General features: G+C 38.2%; 2 protein-coding genes across 10 annotated transcripts in view; both read left to right on the top strand.

Annotated features, from left to right (window-relative positions):
* LOC141648386 (F-box/FBD/LRR-repeat protein At1g13570-like) lies at positions 1 to 18020 on the top strand. 9 transcript variants are annotated; one of them, XM_074457002.1, is made up of 5 exons: positions 1 to 218; positions 8242 to 9113; positions 9347 to 9505; positions 10007 to 10261; positions 15575 to 15728. In XM_074457002.1, exons 1-5 carry the CDS (start codon positions 146 to 148, stop codon positions 15620 to 15622), a joined length of 1407 nt encoding a protein of 468 aa, XP_074313103.1. In that variant the 5' UTR covers positions 1 to 145; the 3' UTR covers positions 15623 to 15728. The 9 variants fall into 9 exon arrangements, with proteins under 9 accessions (XP_074313103.1, XP_074313104.1, XP_074313109.1 ...); XM_074457000.1 differs by lacking the exon at positions 1 to 218 and adding an exon at positions 7040 to 7249; XM_074457004.1 differs by lacking the exon at positions 1 to 218 and adding an exon at positions 7161 to 7249 and having other exon boundaries at positions 8214 to 9113.
* The window catches only part of LOC141648389 (F-box/FBD/LRR-repeat protein At1g13570-like), a 16617-nt gene continuing 12088 nt past the window's right edge, over positions 17669 to 22197 (top strand). The window contains exon 1 of the mRNA XM_074457011.1: positions 17669 to 17681. The gene's annotated coding sequence lies outside the window, so the exon portion shown is untranslated. The remainder of the gene's footprint in view (positions 17682 to 22197) is intronic.

Raw genomic sequence — 22197 nt, forward strand, 5'->3', positions numbered from 1 at the left:
TCCTCAAACCAAACCATTGGACTTGCTCTTAGAATACTTGAAAGTTGAGGGGTATTAATTACCCTAATTTTTTCTTGAAAAACCGTCATAGTAATTAATCAATTTTCACTCTCTTCAACATACCGTATTATTTACTGTTTTATCAATGCGTCCGAACCGATTCACCTTCCACTCCCTTGCTGAACGACTGTTTTGTACAGGAACAAAGGGCGACATTGGTAATTTACTAAGACTTTGCTAACAATTATTTATTCTTTTTTTTTTTTTTTTTTTTTAATTTTTCTTAATTCTGATTGCATTTCAGCAAGTTTGTTTGATTTATGGTAGGGTTAATCCGAGACGTAATTTATATAATGATTAAGTTTCTCTGAATTTATGTGATTATGTTCTTGTTCCTTTTAGTTCGCTTTAGTTCGGTTCAATTTAGTTCAGCTTAGGTTAAGTCTTATCAGTCCGGTTCATTTTACTTCATTTCTGTTAAGTTTAGTTCGGTTCTGGTCAAGTTACATCAGGCCGTTGTAACTTCGTATGATTCCATTTATTTTTGTTTTTTACTCCATTTTTATTTTCACATTTTTGAGGTGTGCGATAGCTCTTGGACGCTTCTAAAGGATAGATTCATGTCAACCGACCCCAAATCATTCTCGGATTAAGGCTTTGTTGTTGTTGTTGTTGTTGTTGTGGTTGTTGTTTTGTTAGGTTAAGTTGATTAAATTAAATTAAAATCCATTTAATTCAGATTTTATAAGTTAAGCCGTCCAAAAGAACGAGGACTTAATTTTGCAATACTAAATTCTACTAGAGGGACGAGTCATGCCTCTAAATTGGGATGTTGTTGTTGTTTCGTAAAAAGAATGGTATGTATCGTCTCTTGTCCAAAAGAAAGAGGCCTTAATCGTACAAGTATATTAGTAGTTTTGTTTAGAGTTTTCAATATTCCTTATAGTTGGTTAATTTGCTTGGAAATTGAGACTTCAAATTCCGGGTCAAGATAAGTTTTCTGAACAGTGGATTTGGACTTCGATTTTGAGTTCTTAATTTTTATTTATTCAATTAGTCTCTCTTAAGACGGATTCTGTTATTGAAGTGATAATCCTACTTAGAAGCAATGTAAAATACAAGGACTTGCTAAATCATTAGCTTGTCCGTTGCTCTCATCTAAATGAACACAAATTCTCATTAACTTGTGACGGATATACCCGTCACAAGGGAGACTTGCTAAACCTCAGGCATATTTCTGTTTGGTTAAAACCTTGTCTATGTAATGTCGTTCTTTTGGTTAATCATTTTCAGGTTTAACTTCTCTAAGGTTGACTTGAGTTCTTCCGATTTTTCAGCTCAAATAGCTTCGTCTGAGCCTCTTGAAAGTGTTGAAACAAACAACGATTTGATCAGTACCATGCCTGTTATTGTGACTGATAAAATCCTAAAACTAGTGCCGCTTACCATCACGGCAAAGACGAGTATACTCTCAAGAACATGGAGGCGTAATTGGTTATCTTGTCCATATCTCGTGTTTGATGGAGCTTTCTGGGATGGGTTTTCCAAGTTAGGTGATAGTGGTAAATGGCACAAAGGAAGTAAGATAATCAGCAGTGTACTCTTCCATCACAATGGACGCGTAGATAGTTTTTATCTTGAGCTCAGGCCACAAAATGCAGATCTACTAGTCGATAAAAACGTGAGTCTAAGCCAGTGGCTTTCCTTATTCTCAAGAACCTGTCCGAGAAAGATTGCTCTGATTAATTGGGCTGGAGAATGGTCGAGTCTTGTGATCATGCCTTCTTATATTTTCCACTGTACCGAGTTGGTGAAGCTTAAACTTAAGTGCTTTGTTCTAAATGCTCCTCCATATGACTTTAAAGGCTTTTCTTGTCTAAAGCGCCTTGAGCTGCTCTTCATGAAATTTAACAATGGCATTGGCATACTTTGGAGTTTGATTGCAAAGTGTCCCTGCCTTGTTTTTCTGAGGCTTGAGGATTGTCTTGGCATGGATATTCTTGATATTGATCATGCTTCGAGCCTTGAAAAGTTGATTATCAGAGGTACATTTGACTCTCTTCGTCTCAAGAAGGTCCCTCGTCTTATTGATGTGTCACTGTGTTCGACTAAATCAGAGATGAGGGACACTAAAACAACAGTAGCCACCATCAACAGTCTTGCTATCTCGTATGAAGTGCAATGCCTTGCAATTCAAGGTAAATTATCTAAGGTAATAGTTACGGGCTTATAGCTACTCAGCTTATATTGCAGGATAGGATTGTGATATACTGCCTCCTTCTGAGTTATTTCTACCCTCCGTCCCAATCATTTGTTTACATTTTATTGTTTATGAGGATTACTTTAAATGTTCGGTAATCAAATGATCCGTGCGGAGGGAGTGTTTACTTTTGTTTTTGGCATAAAAGACCTTGGATAGAAACAACTGGCTCACGAGCCTGACGGAACTTTTTCACCTGAAAGTTATTATGTCCAACAACTGATCTTTTTACTGGTTGTTATGCAAGTTCTTGGCTACAGGTGGGATAAACAAATCACTTCCGTTAGCATTTAACCACCTGGATAAACTATGTCTGACGGACTTGACTTTAGCCGATACTGATGTATTTTGCTTCACTGTTGGCATGGTTCAAAGCTGCCCCTTCATCAAGGATCTTGAAATTTCTGTGAGTATCTTCCTTTTAACAAACTTTTAATTCACCTAGCTGACAGTAGTCGTGTTTTACACCCAGTTATGTTCATGTTCGCCATAGCACTTCTTCGTTCATCGTCATGACTATTCACGGAACTTAAACATTCAGCACAATCGAAATTCTCAAGAGGCAGACCTACGTTCTCTTTGCAGATTACCTCAACCACCGATGCTGTTCAGGACAAGTATGAGTATCCCATAAATGACTATAAGTTGGGCAAGCTACATAAGGTGAAAATTACAGGTATTACAAGATCTAATGCAGAGCTGAAGTTGATCGAGTATGTGCTTGCTATATCACTGGTGCTCGAGAACTTGTTTTTCAAGTGTGAAAAACTCGATGCTGCTTCCGAGCTCAGGGTATTAAGACAGCTGATAAGGCTCCCGAGAGCATCAGCAAAGGCACAGTTTATTTGTTTGGGAGAATGAAGATCCAAATCATCTAATGGTGTGTTTGGTAACATGGAATTGCTTTAGTCTGCTCGTGGAGGTGTAAAACCCGATCATCTTTATTAATCAGGAAGCTTAAGGCGTTTAGTTCACAAGTGATTTATTGTGTTCTTGGTAGAAATATTTTTAGTACAAGGTAAATGATAGTAGCAGTTTTAACTTCATGATCAAATTTGATTATCACTCTCTTTGAATCTAAAATACAAGATCAATAAAACGTTTGGGCCAATTTGCTTCTTTTCCCTTGCTATTTTGTTTGTACTCCGTATTATCGCTTGACAACTTTGTTGCTTGTTCTACGCCGGCGATGAGTAAACTTGGACAATAGTGCTGACCTGCCCGACCCACACTGGACTGTCCCGCCCTGCCTAACGGGCCTAACCCATCCTCAGACTCCAGCCCACAAAACCTGTGTTCTTTATCGGGATGGGATTTGGTTGTGAATAGTGTAGCCCGCCCGCCTACTTGGCCCACCGACCCCTCATGTCTAGGCGTCTACTCGGGCTGGTTCAGGGCCATCACATCCCCAGCCCGTGTTGGGTGCTTGGGCTCACTCCCCACCAACCCGATCAGCCCTTACACGGCCCGGCTTGCGCGGCCCTATGTCCGCTTTTTTTTAATTGGGATTTCCTCACTTGTACAATTATACCCCCACTTTTATGTTTACTAAGATATATCCCCATTTGTTAAAAAAAAGTTTGACTGTCAATAACTCTCGGTCGCGAGTTCAAAAAAAGGTATTTTTTTTCCATTTCAAACCAATTAGGCCTTGAATTTGGAAAAAAAATTCACCGCTTTCTAAACTCGTAACTAGAAGTTACAGACGGTCAAAGTTTTTTTAACGAATAATTTGACTATATAAGTGTCCATAAGTCCTGGCTTCAAGTTTAAACACGTGAATTTTGTTTGAATAGTGTTTATTCATGGACGAATTTTACTCAATCATGGATATAAATTACTATTATACCCTTGTCATTTTTGTGACCTGATTTTCCATTTTGTTCCAATTCTAATTAGCCTTTCAATTACTCACTCCAAAAATCACCACCACCCACAAGCAATGTCAAGCTAAGCCATACAGGCCGCGACCGCAACACACCAAAACACCGACAACCACACACACGCATCCATGTCGTCTCTCTGTCTCTTTCCCTCTCCTTCTGACGACGCCGGCCACCACACGCCGCCTTTCGACGTCCGAACTTTGCCCTTTCCCCTTCCACCCCATCAGCCTTCCTGTGTTCCTAATTTTCATCAACTCAAAAGTTTATAAATCTGATAAGTGCATATTTTATATATTTTAACCTCTTATATTAGTTTGATTTTACATATCATTTAGCACTTACCAAAGTGTTTTTAAGCTAATATTGTGTTTCTAGTGCAATTGTGTGTTTTGTAGGAAAATGAGCTAAATGAGCTAAAGTACTATAAAATGTGCAAACACTAGAAGCAAGGCTAAGTATGAGAGCAAGATTGGACTAAGTGTTGGAAGTGCATGGATTTTGCATGAAGAAAGTGTTGGATCAAAATGAAAATGCAAGCAAAGTCAATATGCAAGTCAAGCCCAAATTCAAAGTCCAAATTATGGTGGAAAATATTGGATGCTAAGAAGTTTTGGATGCTAATATCACATTTAACCATGTGATTAAAGAGACATTAAGAATTTGCATGGGATTCCTTTTGGCAATTACTCAAAAATTGAAAGAAAATTAAGAGTGTGCTTAGGATGTCATTTTGGGATTTCTCTACAAAGTATACTCTCTTATTTCCTATATAAGGGGTGCTAATCTCACACACCCTTAACACACCATCTTTCTACACATTTTTACATAGAAATTCTCTCTAAATTTAGTAGTTAGTTTAGGTTAGCTTTTAGTTTAATTTAGTTTAGATTTACTTTATGTTATTTACATTTCTATTTACATTACAAGTTATGAAACAATTTACATTTACAAGTTATTTATATTACAAGTATTGTTCTTCCATTTCCATTTTCATTTACAATTGCAATGTAATTTCTTATTCATACTTTCATTTATCATTAGTTTAATTTACATTTCCACCATGTTAGAGTAGTTTCTTTTGTGTAGGAAATTTAGGGAGCCATGCATAAAAAGTATTTGTAAAATGTTAAATTAGGTTGATATAATATTGTCTAAATTGTTTCTATCACATGTTTGCACCTTAATGTTTAATCTTTGTTTAAAGGCCTTATTCATTGATTAAGTTTGTTTATTCGTTCTAAAGTCAAGAGGCATGGAATTGAATTAAACTAAGCATGTGTAGTAGGACGACCTAGTCATGAACGAGAGTTTCTCTAGTACCTGGTCTATGGTTGACACTAATATCGTAAGGTGGGTGTCTCTAAGCCTAAACAATTAACGTTTCATCAACTCCTATGTTTAAATTAAATATTTACATAATTTGCATGTGTGACCCGACTTCCCTAGACTCCTTTTATCATTTAGTTTATTATTTTTCTAATCATCAAACCAAACCAATCAATCAAACGCAACCGACCTCGATATAATTCAACCCATAACAACTAATTAACAACTCTCGTCTCTCTGTGATTCGACCCCTACGTACTACATTATTTATTTTGTTAGGGTATAAATATTATCTTTATATAGGTGTGTGATAGCCTATCAAAATCCTAATTTATTAGGGTAGTGTTTGGATACTCTAATTTGATTTGTAAATCATAATTTCAAATGCGAAATTTAAAATACAAAAACATGAATCCAAATGATATCATTAGCTTTGGCAATTCGCCTTATATAACAATTACAATGCAAGGATCCGGCTATAATATCGAGATATTATACGATATTTGATAACAATAATATCGTATGATATCGCATATAATCCCGTAAATATAGCTAACAATAATTATATTGATATATTTCCTAATACCTCCCCCCCTCAAGCTGGAACATGAAGATCAAGAGTGCCCAGCTTGCGGAGAAGTCCAAGAAATTGTGGGGCGCCCAATGCTTTCGTAAGAATATCTGCAAGTTGATTTGTGGTAGACACGTGAGTAGGAGTAATATCGCGTCACGGACAAAGTGGCAAAGAAGTCCGTGAATGAGTAAGGTGCGCCTATGAATGAGCAACTACGTTTTGTTTTTCATACTGAAGATTTTGTAAAGACATCAATTTTTTTTTTAAAAAAGTTTACAGTTTTTTAAACTCGTAGCAAGAGTTATTAACGGACAAAAAGTATTTTTGCGTAAAAAATAAGAGAACATCTTAGATTACGTAAAAGTGTGGGTAGAACTTACAAGTGAGAAAATCCTTGTAAGGTCTGTTCGGATAGTGAAAGTGGAATGAAAGGGAGGGGAGAGAGGAGGAGGGAAGAGAAAGGGAGGTTTTGCGGGAAGGGCAAATGAAATGTAGGTAATTGAGTGTTTGTATACCATTTTCTTTCAAATTTTCCCTATTGTGAAAAAATTAAAATTTTAATTTACAAAGGAGGGATTTTTTTTTTTTTTGACAGCAGAGGAGGGAATATTAATCCCACCAAATTTCTCCGCTTTTATTTGCCTCTCGTCCTACACCCTTATTTACTACTCCCTCCGTACCAAACCAAAGGTAACGTAGAGAAAATTGGAGTATTTAAGAAAAAGTGGAATAAATAAGTGTAAAGAGGGAAAAAATAGGTGGAGTATGTAATTGTGTGTTTAATTGTGGGTTGGTAGGTGGGGTATGTAATGACATTTTGTGTAAATATCAAATGGGTATAAGGATAACTTGGTAATATTGTGGGCCAAATAAGAAATGTTACCTTTGGTGTGGTACGTCCGTTTATAGTAAGTGTTACATTTAGTTTGGTACGGAGGAAATATATCCAAATCAAAGATTTTAAATCCCTTATTCTACCCCCTTTCTTTTCTCTCCAAATCTGTGACTCTAAACACACACTTTAATCTTTTCTTGAAAAACCGCCACAGTAATTAATGAATTTTCACTCTCTTCAACACATTTTTTTGACAACAATCACTCTCTTCAACATATTATTTACTCTTTTATCAGTGCGTCTGAACCGATTCACATTCCACTCCCTTGCTGAAGGACCGTTTCTTAAAGGAACAAAGGGCGACATTGGTAATTTACTTAGACTTTGCTAACAATTATTTATTTTTATTTTTTTATTTTTAATTTTTCTTAATTCTGATTGCATTTCAGCAAGTTTGTTTGATTTATGGTAGGTTAATCCGAGACGTAATTTATATAATGATTAAGTTTCTCTGAATTTATTTGATTATGTTCTTGTTCCTTTTAGTTCGTTTTAGTTTAGTTCAGTTTAGGTTAAGTCAGTCGTTAAGTCAGTCCGGTTCATTTTACTTCATTTTTGTTTAGTTTAGCTCGGTTCTGGTCGAGTCCGATCTGGCCGTTGTAACTTCTCACTTCTTATAGATGATTCAAATGTCAGCCGACCCCAAATCATGATTTAAATTAAGCTAAATTCCGTTTAATTCAGATTTTATAAGTTAAGCCGTCCAAAAGAGGAGTTGTTGTTGTGGTTGTTGTTGTTGTTGTTGATTTAGATTAAGTTAAATTCCATTTAATTCAGATTTTATAAGTTAAGCCGTCCAAAAGAACGAGGGTCTTAATTTTGCAAAACTAAATTCTAGGAGTCATGCCTCTAAATTGGGATGTTGTTGTTCTTCTTGTTCCGTAAAAAAATTGTATGTATAGAAGCTTGTCCAAAAGAACGAGGCTGTAATCGTACAAGTATATTAGTAGCTTTGTTTAAAGTTCTGAATGTTCCTTATAGTTGGTTAATTTGCTTGGAAATTGAGTATTGGCCGGATTTGGCCCTTAACTTTAAATTCCGGGTCAAGAAAGGTTTTCTGAACAATGGATTTGGACTTTGAATTTGAGTTTCTTAGTTTTATTTATTCAATTAGTCTCTCTTAAGACGGATTCTGTTATTGAAGTGATAATCCGACTAGAAGCAATGTAAAATACAAGCACTTCTAAATCATTAGCTGGTCCGTTGCTCTCATCTAAATACAAGGCATATTTCTGTTTGGTCAATGTCGTTCTTTTGGTTGATCATTTTCAGGTTGACTTGACTTCTTCTGATTTTTCAGCTCAAATGGCTTCGTCTGAGTCTCTTGAAAGTGTTGAAACATACAACGATTTGATCAGTACCATGCCTGTGATTGTGACTGATAAAATCCTAAAACTAGTGCCGCTTACCATAGCGGCAAAGACCAGTATACTCTCAAGAACATGGAGGCGTAATTGGTTATCTTGTCCATATCTTGCGTTTGATAAAGCTTTTTGGGATGGGTTTTCCAAGGTTGATGATAGTGTTAAATGGCACAAGGGAAGTAACATAATCAGCAACGTACTCTTCCATCACAATGGACGTGTAGATAGTTTTTATCTTGAGCTCATGCCAAAAAATGCAGATCTACTAGTCGCTAAGAACGCGAGTCTAAGCCAGCGGCTTTCTTTATTCTCAAGAACCTGTCCGAGAAAGATTGTTCTGTTTAATTGCACTGGAAAATGGTCTAATCTTGTGATCATGCCTTCTTACATTTTCCACTGCAACGAATTGGTGAAGCTTAAACTTCAGTGCTTTGTTCTAAATGCTCCTCCATTTGACTTTAAGGGCTTTCCTCACCTAAAGCTCCTCGAGCTGTACTCCATAAAATTTAACAATGGCATTGACATGCTTTGGAGTTTGATTGCAAAGTGTCCTTGCCTCGCTTTTCTGTGGCTTGAGCATTGTCTTGGCATGGATATTCTTGATATTGACGCTTCGAGCCTTAAACAGTTGGTTATCATAGGTAGATTTGGCTCTCTTCGGCTCAAGAATGTCCCTCGTCTTACTGGGGTGTTACTACGTTCGACTAAATCGGAGATGAGTGACACTGAAACAGCAGTAGCCTCCATCAACAGTCTTGCTAGCTCGTGTGAACTGCAATGCCTTGTAATTGAAGGTAACTTATCAAAGGTAATAGTTATGGGCTTATGGCTACTCAGCTAATATTGCAGGATTTTGATATACTTCCCCATCTAAGTTATTTCTTCCCTCGGTCCCAATCATTTGTTTACATTTTATTGTTTATGAGGGTTACTTTGATGATCGGTAATCAAATGATCGTTAAGGAGGGAGTGTTTACCTTTGTTTTTGGCAAAAAGCCAGAAAAGACATTGGCTGATTTTTTTTACTGCTTGTTGTGCAAGTTTTTGGCTGCAGGTGGGATAAACAAATCACTTCCGGTAGCATTTAACCACCTGAATATACTACGTCTGACGGGCGTGATTTTAGCGGATACTGATGTATTTCGCTTCACTGTTGGCATGGTTCAAAGCTGCCCCTTCATCGAGTATCTTGAAATTTCAGTGAGTATCTTCCTGCTAACAACTTTTAATTCACCTAGCTAGGAGTTTTTGTACGTCAAAGTTTTTTTACCGAACAAACTTTGAGTGACCATATCTCTTGTTCACAAATCCCAAACTCGACAATTTTTGTTCAAGTCGTAGTTCTCGAAAAGATAATCAATTTGAAAAAAAATCGTCACTTTCTGAGCTCGTATAGCCTCTTAAAGTTTTCTGGATAAAAAATTGGATATTTTGGACAAAATATTAAAATTCAAGGGCACCACGTGCATTTTCCGTAAAAAGAGTGAGTGAATTAATTTTGGGTCTACAATGAGACGGATTGTAATTTGGGATAATTAGAGTGGTGGCCTAGTGGGGCTGAACAATAATTGAATTTCCACATCTTATTCACAAATCTACTGTATCATTCTCATTCTACCATTCTGCTGCTTATTTCACAAAGCTATGGCTGATTTGGGAACACTGATCACCATTGCTGATAAAGTGTTTCAACTTTTACAGTCTCCTGTCCTCAAAGACATGAGGGACTGGGAATCCAATCTCGAAAACCTTAACAAATCCGTCTCCTTCATCAAGGACATGCTCCTCGATGCGGATACTAAACCCGAGCTCTCCCATGGAGAACAACGTTGGGTTGATGAGCTTAATGAAGTTCTTTACGAAGCAGATGATCTCTTTGACGAGGTCATCACTATCGCTAAGCAGAAGGAACTCAATGCTCCAGGTGCAAAGTTCTCCAAGAAGGTCTTAGATAAGGTGAGTCGTTTCTTTTCTTCTAAGAATCGTATTCTTCTTAGTTATAAAACTTCTCAAGAGGTTAAGAGCATCCGACAAAAGTTGGATGCTATAGCTAAGGATCATGCTAGATATGACTTTAAGGTTGACCCTCAAGCTACTTTAAAAAGGAAAGAGGACACTTGTTCCTTTTTAAATGCAACCCATGAGAATATAATTGGAAGGGAGGATGATGTGAAAGCGGTTGTAGACATGTTGCTTGACCCTAATGTTGAGGAAATTGTTGGATTTATTGTTGTTGTGGGAATAGGAGGGTTGGGCAAAACCGCTCTTGCTCGACTTGTGTATAATCACGATTTTGTCGAAGGTAGGTTTGAGAAGAAGTTGTGGACATGTGTCTCCGACCAAGATGGAAAAGGATTGGATGAGAAAGCAATTTTAGCTAACATAATAGAATCATCAACAAATGAAAAGCCTAGTAATGTCTCCACTATGCAATCCATACAAGAAAAACTTCAAGAAGAATTGAAAAATAAGGTATACTTGCTTACATTAGACGATGTATGGACTGAAGATCCCAATGAGTGGAGTAAGCTGAGTAAATACTTGTCAATCGGTGGTAGGGGAAGTAGAGTTGTCATTACTACCCGTTCAGTGAAGACAACTGAAGTGGTGTTAGGAAGAGTTGCTCACTCTAAAAAGTATATGTTGAAAGGTTTGTCTGATGAGAATTCGTAGCGTTTGTTTCTGCTGACAGCATTTGAACCAGAATCAGATGAATCAAATGACCCTAAATTGACTACGATTGGCAAAAAAATTGTTAAAAAATGCTCTAATGTTCCTCTTGCTATAAAAGTTCTAGGTACTCTTTTATATGGTCAAACACATAGATGGGAATCATTCGAAAAGAACCGACTACCTCACATTGAAACTACCAATAACCCAATTATGTCGATCTTAAAGCTCAGTTACAACAACCTCGAACCTTCTGTCAAAAATTGTTTTAGGTATTGTGCTTTATTCCCTAAGGATTTTGATATGAACAAACGAGAGTTGATTAGTCTTTGGATGGCGCAAGGATACATTTGTGATAATGAGGATTGCTTTTTAATCTTACTAAAACGGTGTTTTTTTGGGGAAGAATGGACAAAAAGCTCGTTCTCTGAAGGAAATATTCGTACATGCTATATGAATACAAAGATCCACTCCGACGTGGTGAAAACTCTAGTTACCAATTGGCATTGCCTTAGATCGTTACGCTTATATGTGCCAAATGCCAAAAATTTGCCGGAGTCAATTGGTGAATTGTTACACTTAAGATATCTAGATCTCTCCGATAATGAGAACCTCAAGAAACTCCCAAATTCAATTGCAAAGTTATATAATTTACAGAGTTTGATTTTGAAAAACTGTTTTAGGTTAAAAGAGTGGCCAAAAGATTTTTACAAATTGGTAAATCTTAGGCTTTTAGATATAACTTGGTGTTTTGATTTGACTTGCATGCCTTTGGGCATAGACCAGCTGACTAATCTGCGAGAATTAACCTACTTTATAGTGGGCGGTGCGAGTTCAATAGGATGGTGGGAAGGTTGAAAGGATGGTGGGAAGGGGTTGGTGAAGGTGATAGCAGCAGCAGCATGCCGTGTTGGCAACCACCATTTCCTCGTCTCTTGACATTAATCATCGAATTATGTCCCAAATTGACATCTCTTCCTCCTTGTTCGATCCTAGAATTTCTTAGTGTGAGCGGAAGCAACAAGTCATTGCGGATATTACCAGGTGAAGGACCTGCAAACTTAGATCTCAAATTAAATGTGGAAGTAGATAGTGTGGGTTATCTCACTACTCTACCTGCTAGATGTCTTACCCACATTGTGATACAAGACAATGATGAATTGAAGAGGTTACCGGAATTTGAGAAGGTGTTGAAGAGAACTTCTTCCCTCCCACACCTTGGGATTAGCGGGTGTAGAAGGCCGATGAGTGTTTTAGGAGTGTTGGAACATTTCATTGCGTTGGAGTCGCTATAACTTCTTCCCTCCCACACTTCTTCCCTCCTAGATGCTGCTATGTGAAAAACAAATATGAGGAAGGAAGAAATTACTTGCTTTAATTCTAATGAAATTACAAAGCTTAAATAGCAACAAACTAGAGCAACAAACATCATGTTGCACGTCTAAGAAAATGCCAACTAAGACCATTTACTAAGTCCACTAACAAGTGGTAAACCAACTAAGACCATTTACTAAGTCCACTAACAAGTGGTAAACCAACTAAGACCATTTACTAAGTCCACTAACAAGTGGTAAACCAACTAAGACCATTTACTAAGTCCACTAACAAGTGGTAAACCAACTAAGACCACTAACTTAATCCTAAAACTTAGGATAATATTTGAATTAATATTTCCAATAGCTCCTAGAGCCTGGTACAGCAGATTAGATGCATTCTTTGCAAAGAGTGGCTTTGACAGGAGTGAAAATGAGCCAACTTTGTATACCAAAAGAACATCTAATGCTGGGTTTTTGGTGGTATGTGTGTATGTAGATGACATAATTTATATCAGTTCATCTCAAGAAATCTTTGAATGAATTGTAAAGGCTATGATGAAAGAGTTTGAGATGAGATCTAGGAAAGTCGCAATATTTTCTTGGATTAGAGGTGAATCGGATGAAAAAGGTATCTCTGTGTCTCGGAGGAAGTATGCAAAAGATTTATCAAGAAATTGAGAATGGAGGATTCAAATTGCAATCACACCAATGAATGCAAATGAGAAGTCGCAGAGGGAAGTGCTTTGGTAGTGCGGATGAGAAACTTGATTCGGGAGCATTGTGGGTGGTCCGAACTACCTCACTCACACCAGGCCCCCATACGGTGTTAGTGTGGTTTCTAGGTTTTCACGGTCCAACAAAGCAAAGATCTAGGAGCCGCAAAGAGGATTTTAAGGTACATTGCAGAAAAAGAGAGAAGGGAATTAGGTATGAAACCTCGAAGATTTCGGATCTCGTTGGATTCACGAGAGATAGGATCAAGGGGGAAGTCTTGATGATGAAAAAGAGTACATCGAGTGGTCCGTGTTCATGTTAGGGTGCAGTGCTATTACATGGAGTTCAAAGAAGCGAGGACACAAAGTAGCAATGTCATCTAGTGAGGCGAGTATGTGGCAAAGAAAAAAAATGGGAGGCAAGCAACTGGCCGAGAAAGTTCTTGTCGATTTGGGGAATGAACAAAGTAAGGCTACTTTGTGATATGGTGTGATAACAAGTCTGCTATTGCTATGACTAAGAATCCTGCATATCATGCTAGGACCAAACACATTGAGGTTCAGCATCATTTTATCAGAGGCTTAGTCAGTGAAGTAAAAGTTGAGTTAAAGTTCTGTGGCACCAATGAACAGAATGCAGATCTGTTTACCAAAAGTTTTTCCCAAGCCAAGCATCAGAATTTCATGGAGAAAATTGGAGTTTGCAGTATTTGAATTAAGGGGAGGTATTGGAAATATTAATTCAAATATTATCCTAAGTTTTAGGATTAAGTTAGTGGTCTTAGTTGGTTTACCACTTGTTAGTGGACTTAGTAAATGGTCTTAGTTGGTTTACCACTTGTTAGTGGACTTAGTAAATGGTCTTAGTTGACATTTTCTTAGACGTGCAACATGATGTTTGTTGCTCTAGTTTGTTGCTATTTAAGCTTTGTAATTTCATTAGAATTAAAGCAAGTAATTTCTTCCTTCCTCATATTTGTTTTTCACATAAAACTCACAAAATTCACAACATGTATGTCGTTGGTTGACCTGCAGTTTGATGCACTGCTCTATGAATGTCTGTAGCGGGGTTAAAGGGGGGTAAGGTAGAGTAAGAGGCTCTTATTTGAAGCATATTAATATGATTTATGATGATATGAAACATTGTGTCTCAACATTCCAAATTCAACTCACGACATGTTTCACAGCTGGAGACATACCTGTGTCTGATACCCGTATACGGTATACAAATCCAATTAACATAGGCTCTAACAACTGCATGCTTCTTATGCAATCTCATGACATATTTCATTGGTCATGCAATAGGACATGTTTCTTGTTTCTACGGCTTAATTTGAAATTAAGGGCCTATGTAACTACATCTGAGTTATAAGTGTCCGACTCGCTGTCGCTGCTGACACAATTTATTTATAACCTGTTAGCTCATTTCATATGCAAGAGTTATTTAATGTTTTTCGAATTTTGAGTCACATTTGAATATCAATCTCTGTCAAAATATAAGTATTATTTTCTAATGATAATATTGAGTTGCTCTAAGTTTTACTCTGTATAACTTCGTCTAAAATACTACTCGTATATTTTAGTTATACGAAAAGTCAAAGGACATCTCTAACTCATTAGCATAATAGAAAAAATTATCTCCTTTGTTATTATACAATTTTGTCTCCGATATATGATCGACGAATAGTTACTGTTGTCAAATTTGCGTCAAAAAGACAGACGGTTGACCCTGTCATGTCCTATTCTCTCTTTTAAATTCCTATCTTTCTAGCTTATACAACGATCAACTTGCAAGGATTTCTCAAACAATTCATACTCTTCAGAGTTCAGTCTTCACAATTCATTGATTCAAATCAAGTGAGTGTTTTCTTCAATTAAACTACATATCTGTTGTTTCGAATGTTGACCTTGCATAACTTGTTATCGGCATTATAATGTTTTTTTTTTTTGGCAAGTTTTCCGAGCTTTGATGATCATTTAGCTGTTTTGAATGTTGACTTTGCATGATTGCTCGTTTGGTTGACCGTTGGAATATGTTAGGAGTTATGAAATCTGATAATTTTAAATTTGAGAGTTCTTTGATTGTCGCTTTTGATTAATAGCTTTATGTAAAGTTGACTAAATTAATGTACACAAGTTACAGGGGTGAATCTGATAATTTTAAATCTGAGAGTTGTTACAGGGGTGAATCTAATAACCATGGTATAGAGTTGACAATCCTATTGTAGTTGTTTAATTGCTGGCATATTCTTGTATTGTGCTACAGTGGCTTTGTTGATGCAAGTTCATAATTTTTTAAATTCCGTATCCCCAAAACATTGGATTTGGAATTTAATTTTCAGAAAAGGAATTTGGATCTGTAGCTCTTCAGATCTAATTCCATCTGTAGTTCTCAAATCTAATTTCCGAAATTATAATTAAGTTGATCAAGGGGTATTTTTGGTCGGAGACGATTTCTAAGTGATTTTGATGTGTTTGGTTTTAGTTCTTGTTTGGAGAAAGGTCTGTTTGATTTTAATTTTTGTTGAAGGTTAAACTTCTCGATAAATTGACCCGTTTCGAGTTTTTAGGTCAAATGGCTTTTTCCGAGTCTGTTGAAACAAATGATGATGATTTGATCAGCAGCATGCCTGCGATTGTCACTGATAAGATCCTCAAATACTTGCCGATTGCCATAGCGGCAAAGGCTAGTATACTCTCAAGAACATGGAGGCATACTTGGCTATCTTGTCATTATCTCGCATTTGATGGAGCATTCTGGGATGGGTTTTGCAAGTTAGATGATAGTATTGACTGGCACAAAGGAAGTAGCATTATCACTAATGTGCTCTGCCATCACAATGGAAGTATTCAAAGTATTCTTCTTGAGCTCAGGCCAGACAATGCAGATCTATTAGTCGATAAAAATGTGCATCTTAGCCGATGGCTGTCTTTACTCTCAAGAACTTGTCCGAAAAAGATCACTCTTATTAATTGGGCTGGAGAATGGTCTAATCTTGTGATCATGCCTTCTTACATTTTCCACTGCACGGAGTTGATGAAGCTTAAACTTCAGTGCTTTGTTCTTAATGCTCCTCCGTTTGACTTTAAGGGCTTTCCTCGTCTAAAGCGCCTTGAGCTTCTCTTCATGAAATTTAACAATGGCATCGACATGCTTTGGAGTTTCATTGCAAAGTGTCCCTGCCTGGTTTTTCTGAGGCTTGAGAATTGTCTTGGCATGGATACTCTTGATGTTGATGCTCCAAGGCTTGAAAAGTTGATTATCAGAGGAACATTTGACTCTCTTCGTCTCAAGAAGGTCCCTCGTCTTATTGATGTGTCACTAGGTTCAACTAAAGCAGAGATGAGTGACACTGAAACAGCAGTAGCCACCATCAACAGTCTTGCTAGCTCCTATGAACTGCAATGCCTTGCAATTGAAGGTAACTTGTCTAAGGTAATAGTTATGGGCTTATGGCTACTTAGCTAATGTTGCAGGATTTTGATGTACTCCCTCCATCTAAGTTATTTATTGCTTCCGTCCCAATAATTTGTTGACTTTTTATTTTATTTCTTTTTTAAGATTATTTTAATCAAAGATAAACAAATGATTGGGACGAACGGCATATTTACCTTTGTTTTTGGCATATAAAGACCAAGGAAAGGACAACTGGCCGCATTTTTTATTTGTTTTTGGAAGACTAATGGGTTAGACTGCAATCTTTGAGCAAGTGAACCTGTGTTACCCTGACCCTCCGACACAGGTGTCGTGTCTGACACGTGTCGAGTGTCGGATACGGCTATTTTGTGCGAAATATTCAATTGTCTGGTCTAAAATGAAGCATCGAAGTGTCGTGTCGGTATTGGACAGGCAGGTGTCGGACACGCGACACGGCAGCTAAGTGAAGTGTCAGAGTAACATAGAAGTGAACACAAAAAGGAGATCACTTTACACATAAAAAAAATCACAAAAACAGAATGGTGAAACTTACACCCAAAATAGAATCGGTAAACAATAGTTCCGGAAGGAGGGAGGCATGTTTTTCTTCCCTGAATGTTTTTATGTCCATCAGCTGATCTTTTTACTTGTTGTTATGCAAGTTCTTGGCTGCAGGTGGGATAAACAAATCACTTCCGGTGGCATTTAACCACCTGGATAAACTATGTCTGACGGATCTGATTTTAACTGATACTGATGTATTTTGCTTCACTCTCGGTATGGTTCAAAGCTGCCCCTTCATCAAGGATCTTGAAATTTCTGTGAGTATCTCTGTTAACAAACTTTTAATTCACCTTGTTGACCGTATGCGCCATTTAGCCTCCAGTTACGTTCCATTTCGTCACAATCAAAATTCTCAAGAGGAAGACCTATGTCTCTTTGCAGATTATCTCAACCACTGATGGTGTTCAGGACAAGTATGAGTATCACATAGACGACTATAAGTTGGGCAGGCTACATAAGGTGAAAATTACAGGTATTACAGGAACTAATGCGGAGCTGAAATTGATCGAGTATGTGCTTGCTATTTCGGTGGTGCTTGAGAACTTGTTTTTCAAGTGTGAAAAACTCGATGCTGTTTCCGAGCTTAGGGTATTACGACAGCTGATAAGGCTCCCAAGAGCATCAACAAAGGCACAATTCGTTTGTTTAGGAGAATGAAGATCTAAAATAACATCTAATGGCAGGTTTGGTTACAGGTAACCGCTTTAGTATGTTTCAGTAACTCTATTGAGTTAAATACTCGACAATTGTTCATAAGTCGACAGTCCAGAACACCGCCTTCCCAACAATCGAGTTTTACCAAGATGATCTAGTAAAACTTAGGCAGCAACAGCTTTGTAATTTTTCTTCCAGCTTGCATTACATTTGAGACTGATTCGCTCATAACAATGGGAATTACCAACAAAATGAGAAGGAAAATGGTGTTAAGCCCAAAGTTCCTAAAAACCATTTCATTTCTTTTGCACCAGATTTCCGGTAGGACATTAATAAAGCAACTAATCAGGAAATCTGGATTTTTGAGGTTTTAAGTATGACATCCAATTTATAATCCATTTGTGAATAAGAATATTGGAGTCGCTAACTCGCTATGAATTCGAATACCCAGTAGAGAGCCAAACCAGATTCCTGAAGCGAAATCAGAGTCTTTAACCAGGTGATTCAATGTTTCCAGGTGGGTAGAATGAGTCTTGCAAAAGATAAAAGAGAGACCTGGTGAAATTAAAGTGATTATGCTTAAATTATTTAGTTTTTGTAAGATTTGTTTTGTGTTTTGTATGGTGTATCAGAAATCATATACCCGGTTTTGAATTTTCCTGACATGGATACGATATGGTTTTAACATATTCATCTCCTATATACGAAAAAACTGTATCGTATATACGAATTTCTTATAGTCTAAACCATAATTGTATCTTATTCATAAAATAAAACAATATAGTACATTTTTTGTTCAGCTCTAATTTACACCAATTTGAGTTTAAACAATGTTCTTTTGGAATGTTTTTATTGTTTAAACCGAATTGAATTAAACTGAGTTATTTTGAACTGAGCTGAATTAAACTAAACTAAAATTTAAAATGGCTAGAATTGAAGTGAACTAAATTAAACAAAAGTAAACTCAGCATGTACTTGCTAATAAATGAGAAAAAAATTCATCAACATGCCTCTATATTTTTTCGAATTCTAATTCTACAATGCATGCTCAATTTTTCAAAATCATATACCCCTAAACTCTATGTAAAGTTTCTCAAATAACCAAAATGCTAAAATTTTAAAACTTCTCACTTTTAATTTATATGTTTAAACAATAGGAACTGATCTATCTATGATAAATTGATAGTATTTCCTTATTTACTCAACTATAAACAACTTTTCTTAACGAAAAGTTCACCGACGCCTCATGTCCCAATTTATTTGCATTTGATTAAAATTTGCCTCACAAAAAAAAAAATCATCATCATATATTTATCTAATGCAAAAGCCAAAGCCGCTGACATGGCATCACAAAATTTGATCTCAAGATGACATGTCAATTAATGAAACAACTAAGTTCAAAACACAAATATGGCAACAAATTTAAAGCTTCCTATAATAAAAAATGAATTTAAAATAAAATATAATGTATTCCCTATCTTCTTTAAAAATATTTTAGTTGATTTTATAGTGAACTTATGAACAACTGTAACAAATATAAATTTTATAGAAATTTTTTTGAAAATCATTTTTCAAGTACTTTTTTTTCCAAATTACACGGGTGTAATCATTTCTGAAAGCATATACAGGATAAAAGTGGACTGAACTTATCAACTACGAGTAATTAGTGGAAAATGGAAATCATTCATTTTGAATGAACATATAAATGTTTTAAAGTTGTTAATAGCAGTATGGCTCAATACATCTATATAACTAATTTTATCAATCTTGAATATATAATAATTAAAGAGACGGAATTTTTGTTATAAAATATTTATTATAAAGTATTTGATCAAAAATAAAATTGGTGCTATTATATGCTGTTCCGGGTATAATTCCAGAGCAGGTATTGTTACCACCTGTGGCTTGTAGAATGATGTCCTTGCTTGAATCCTCCTTGCGGTCTCCTGAAACGATGAACAAACTGAGGGCTCGGCTTTGGCCGAGCGTACTCACTCCGACGCTCAAGTCAGTAAACTTAGAGAGGTAAGTTGTTGTTACTTGGCTAAATGTATATATTGTAGAGAGATAAGGAAGATATTACCAGATGAATAGTGGTTATTAGGTTAAATTGTGGATCCTTTCCTCAATGAGGGTTGAGGAGTATTTATAGACTTTCACCTTTTGTCACGTAGTGGCCAAGTGGCCAAGTGGCTAGCAGGTGGAAAGACCGTTCTACCCTCGGCCGATGGACCTATGGCAGGCCGGCCGAGGGTCCTTGGATATGAGTACGCGGATATGTGCCCCGGCTGGCTAGTTGCAGCCGAGACCAGTGACAGGCCGATGGGTTGCATCGGCTAGACCGCTATCTAAATCGTTGACTTTCTTTGTGGATATCTTTGACCTTGCTCAATATGTTGACTTGGTCAGCGGTGCAGAATATGCCCCATCAATTTGCCCCCAGCGTAGTCTATGCCGTGGTATGGGCTCCGATGTATGTTGAGCGTATATTCTGCGCAAGTAATTTCCAGAAATTTTTCTGTATCGACTTCTTCTACCTCGGCCTGGTTCTGCTTAGGCCGTACCATATCACCCCTCCACATGGATGTGTAAAGGGCATCCGATGTGGAAAAGAAAGTGACGCTGGCCGAGACCAGGGTTGAGAGTGCCGGTTGTTTTTGATTGCCCCTCGGCCGGTGCTTCCTAGCTTGGTTGATCATGTGGCCGGCGGAGAGCAGATACTTAGGAATTTGTTGAGGAAGATGAATAGGCAAGGAGATATGAAGGGGCGTGTTGAAGACGCTTGGTCACTGTTGCATTGATTGACGTTCAACTGTTGCAACGATTGACCTTCCGTGGTTGCATGTCCGACACGTGTCATTTCTTGATTGGTCGACGCTTCATGGGCTGTGCCCTGATTGGTCCTTCTTCATGGGCTTTTCCCTATAAATAGGGCAGTTTTTCCGTGATTTTGGCCACCAATTTCATTTTCTCAAATTTTTCTCCAAAATCTTCATCTTTCTAAACTTTCAAGGGCTTCCTTTTCTTCTAATCTTCAGAGTCTTTGATCCGGCGAGTGTTTTTCTTTAAGGTAAACAAACAAATTTTCTCACTTCTTATTTTGTTACGTAATCATTGCTATTATGTCTTCTGCTGACGCCGGGACTAGTACTTCTGCGCCGGGGGGTTCCCCGTCGCGTCTTGATGAGGAGGGGATACTGGATGCCATCCCGATAAGGTTTGGGGGCCCTAGGTCTCCTTCTCCCGTAGTTGATCCACCAATTTTGGAGGAATGGGAGGATGAGGATGATGATGCATGCTGATGATGATGAGAGGACCCCTTCTGACGGTGAGAGGCCGCATATCTTGGAGCATGGCGAGGCCTGCACGACTGGTCTTGACCGTGTCTGGACCAATAAATTCGCCAATTGCTCTGGTGGGACTCTTTTCGGAGGTCATTTCTCCTTCGGTGAGGGGTACAAAATTGTTATCCCTGACGAGGGTCAGGCGGTCTGTTGCCCTCCCCCGGGTCATATCGGCGTATATATCAGGCACCTGGAGTATGGGCTCCGGTTTCCTTTGAATGAACACGTCGTGGCCATCATCAAAGCTATGAACGTTGTCGTGACCCAACTGCATCCGTTGGCCATGAGGACGATAGTCGGCTTTGTGTGGCTCTGTCTCTTTAAGGGGGAGACCCCTACAGTTAACTTATTCCGCCGACTTCATAGTCTTCGGCCGTCAATCTCCGGTAAAGTGGGGTGGTACAGCGTGCAGACGGAGCCAGGCTACGTCTCCGTGTCCAAGCTTACTTCTTGCAAAGACTGGCAACGGCGATGGGTGTACGTCCAAGTACCGGAGGACTACCCATTGCCTCGGTCTTTCCAGAGCCCTGTTTACTTACGGTGTGAGAACCGGGAAGAATATGAGAAATGTATCTCCCGGGGTAAGGTTAAGATGGACGCTTCGATGGTCCCTCTTACTGCGGATGAGAAGCGGGCGATGCGGCTGTTTGATGCTGAGAAGGGATGGCTGCCCCCGACTCAGATTATTCTTCAGGATGAGCTGCTTTGCCGCGTCGGCCTCATACCGGCCCTCAACCAGGGTGAGTGGGGTCGGTGTGAGGCCCATCTTTGCCTGTTATGTTCCTGTTTTAGAGCTTTGTTTTACTTCTTTTATGTAACTCTTGTTTGATTTCTTGCAGATCGGTTTGGCCAGGATCTGTCTGAGAGGACCTTGAAGAGGTTAGGGCTTGACAAGGACAAGAAGGTCGTTCAGCGGCATCCTACGGCTGACTTTCGTGATCGTAGACTGGCTCCCAACGAACTCATGGACAAGCAGCTGAGGGCGTTGGATCCGGAGGCGGCCCAAGCACGGGTTTTCGGAGGCGTGCCGAAGAGATCAAAGAAGGCAGCGTCCAAGTTGGCGGCGGCGTCAGTGCCTACTCCCTCTTCGACCCCAGTGGTCCAGAAGGATCATGTGGAGGTCATCGACATTACTGAGGGGGTGGTGACCGTTGCTAAGGGCCCTTCTCCTCCGAAGAAGAGAAAAGAGTCACCGTCTGCTTCCACCGTTGCC

This window comes from Silene latifolia, chromosome 3 (genome assembly GCF_048544455.1).
Source record: "Silene latifolia isolate original U9 population chromosome 3, ASM4854445v1, whole genome shotgun sequence".
NCBI classification, from domain to species: Eukaryota; Viridiplantae; Streptophyta; class Magnoliopsida; order Caryophyllales; family Caryophyllaceae; genus Silene; species Silene latifolia.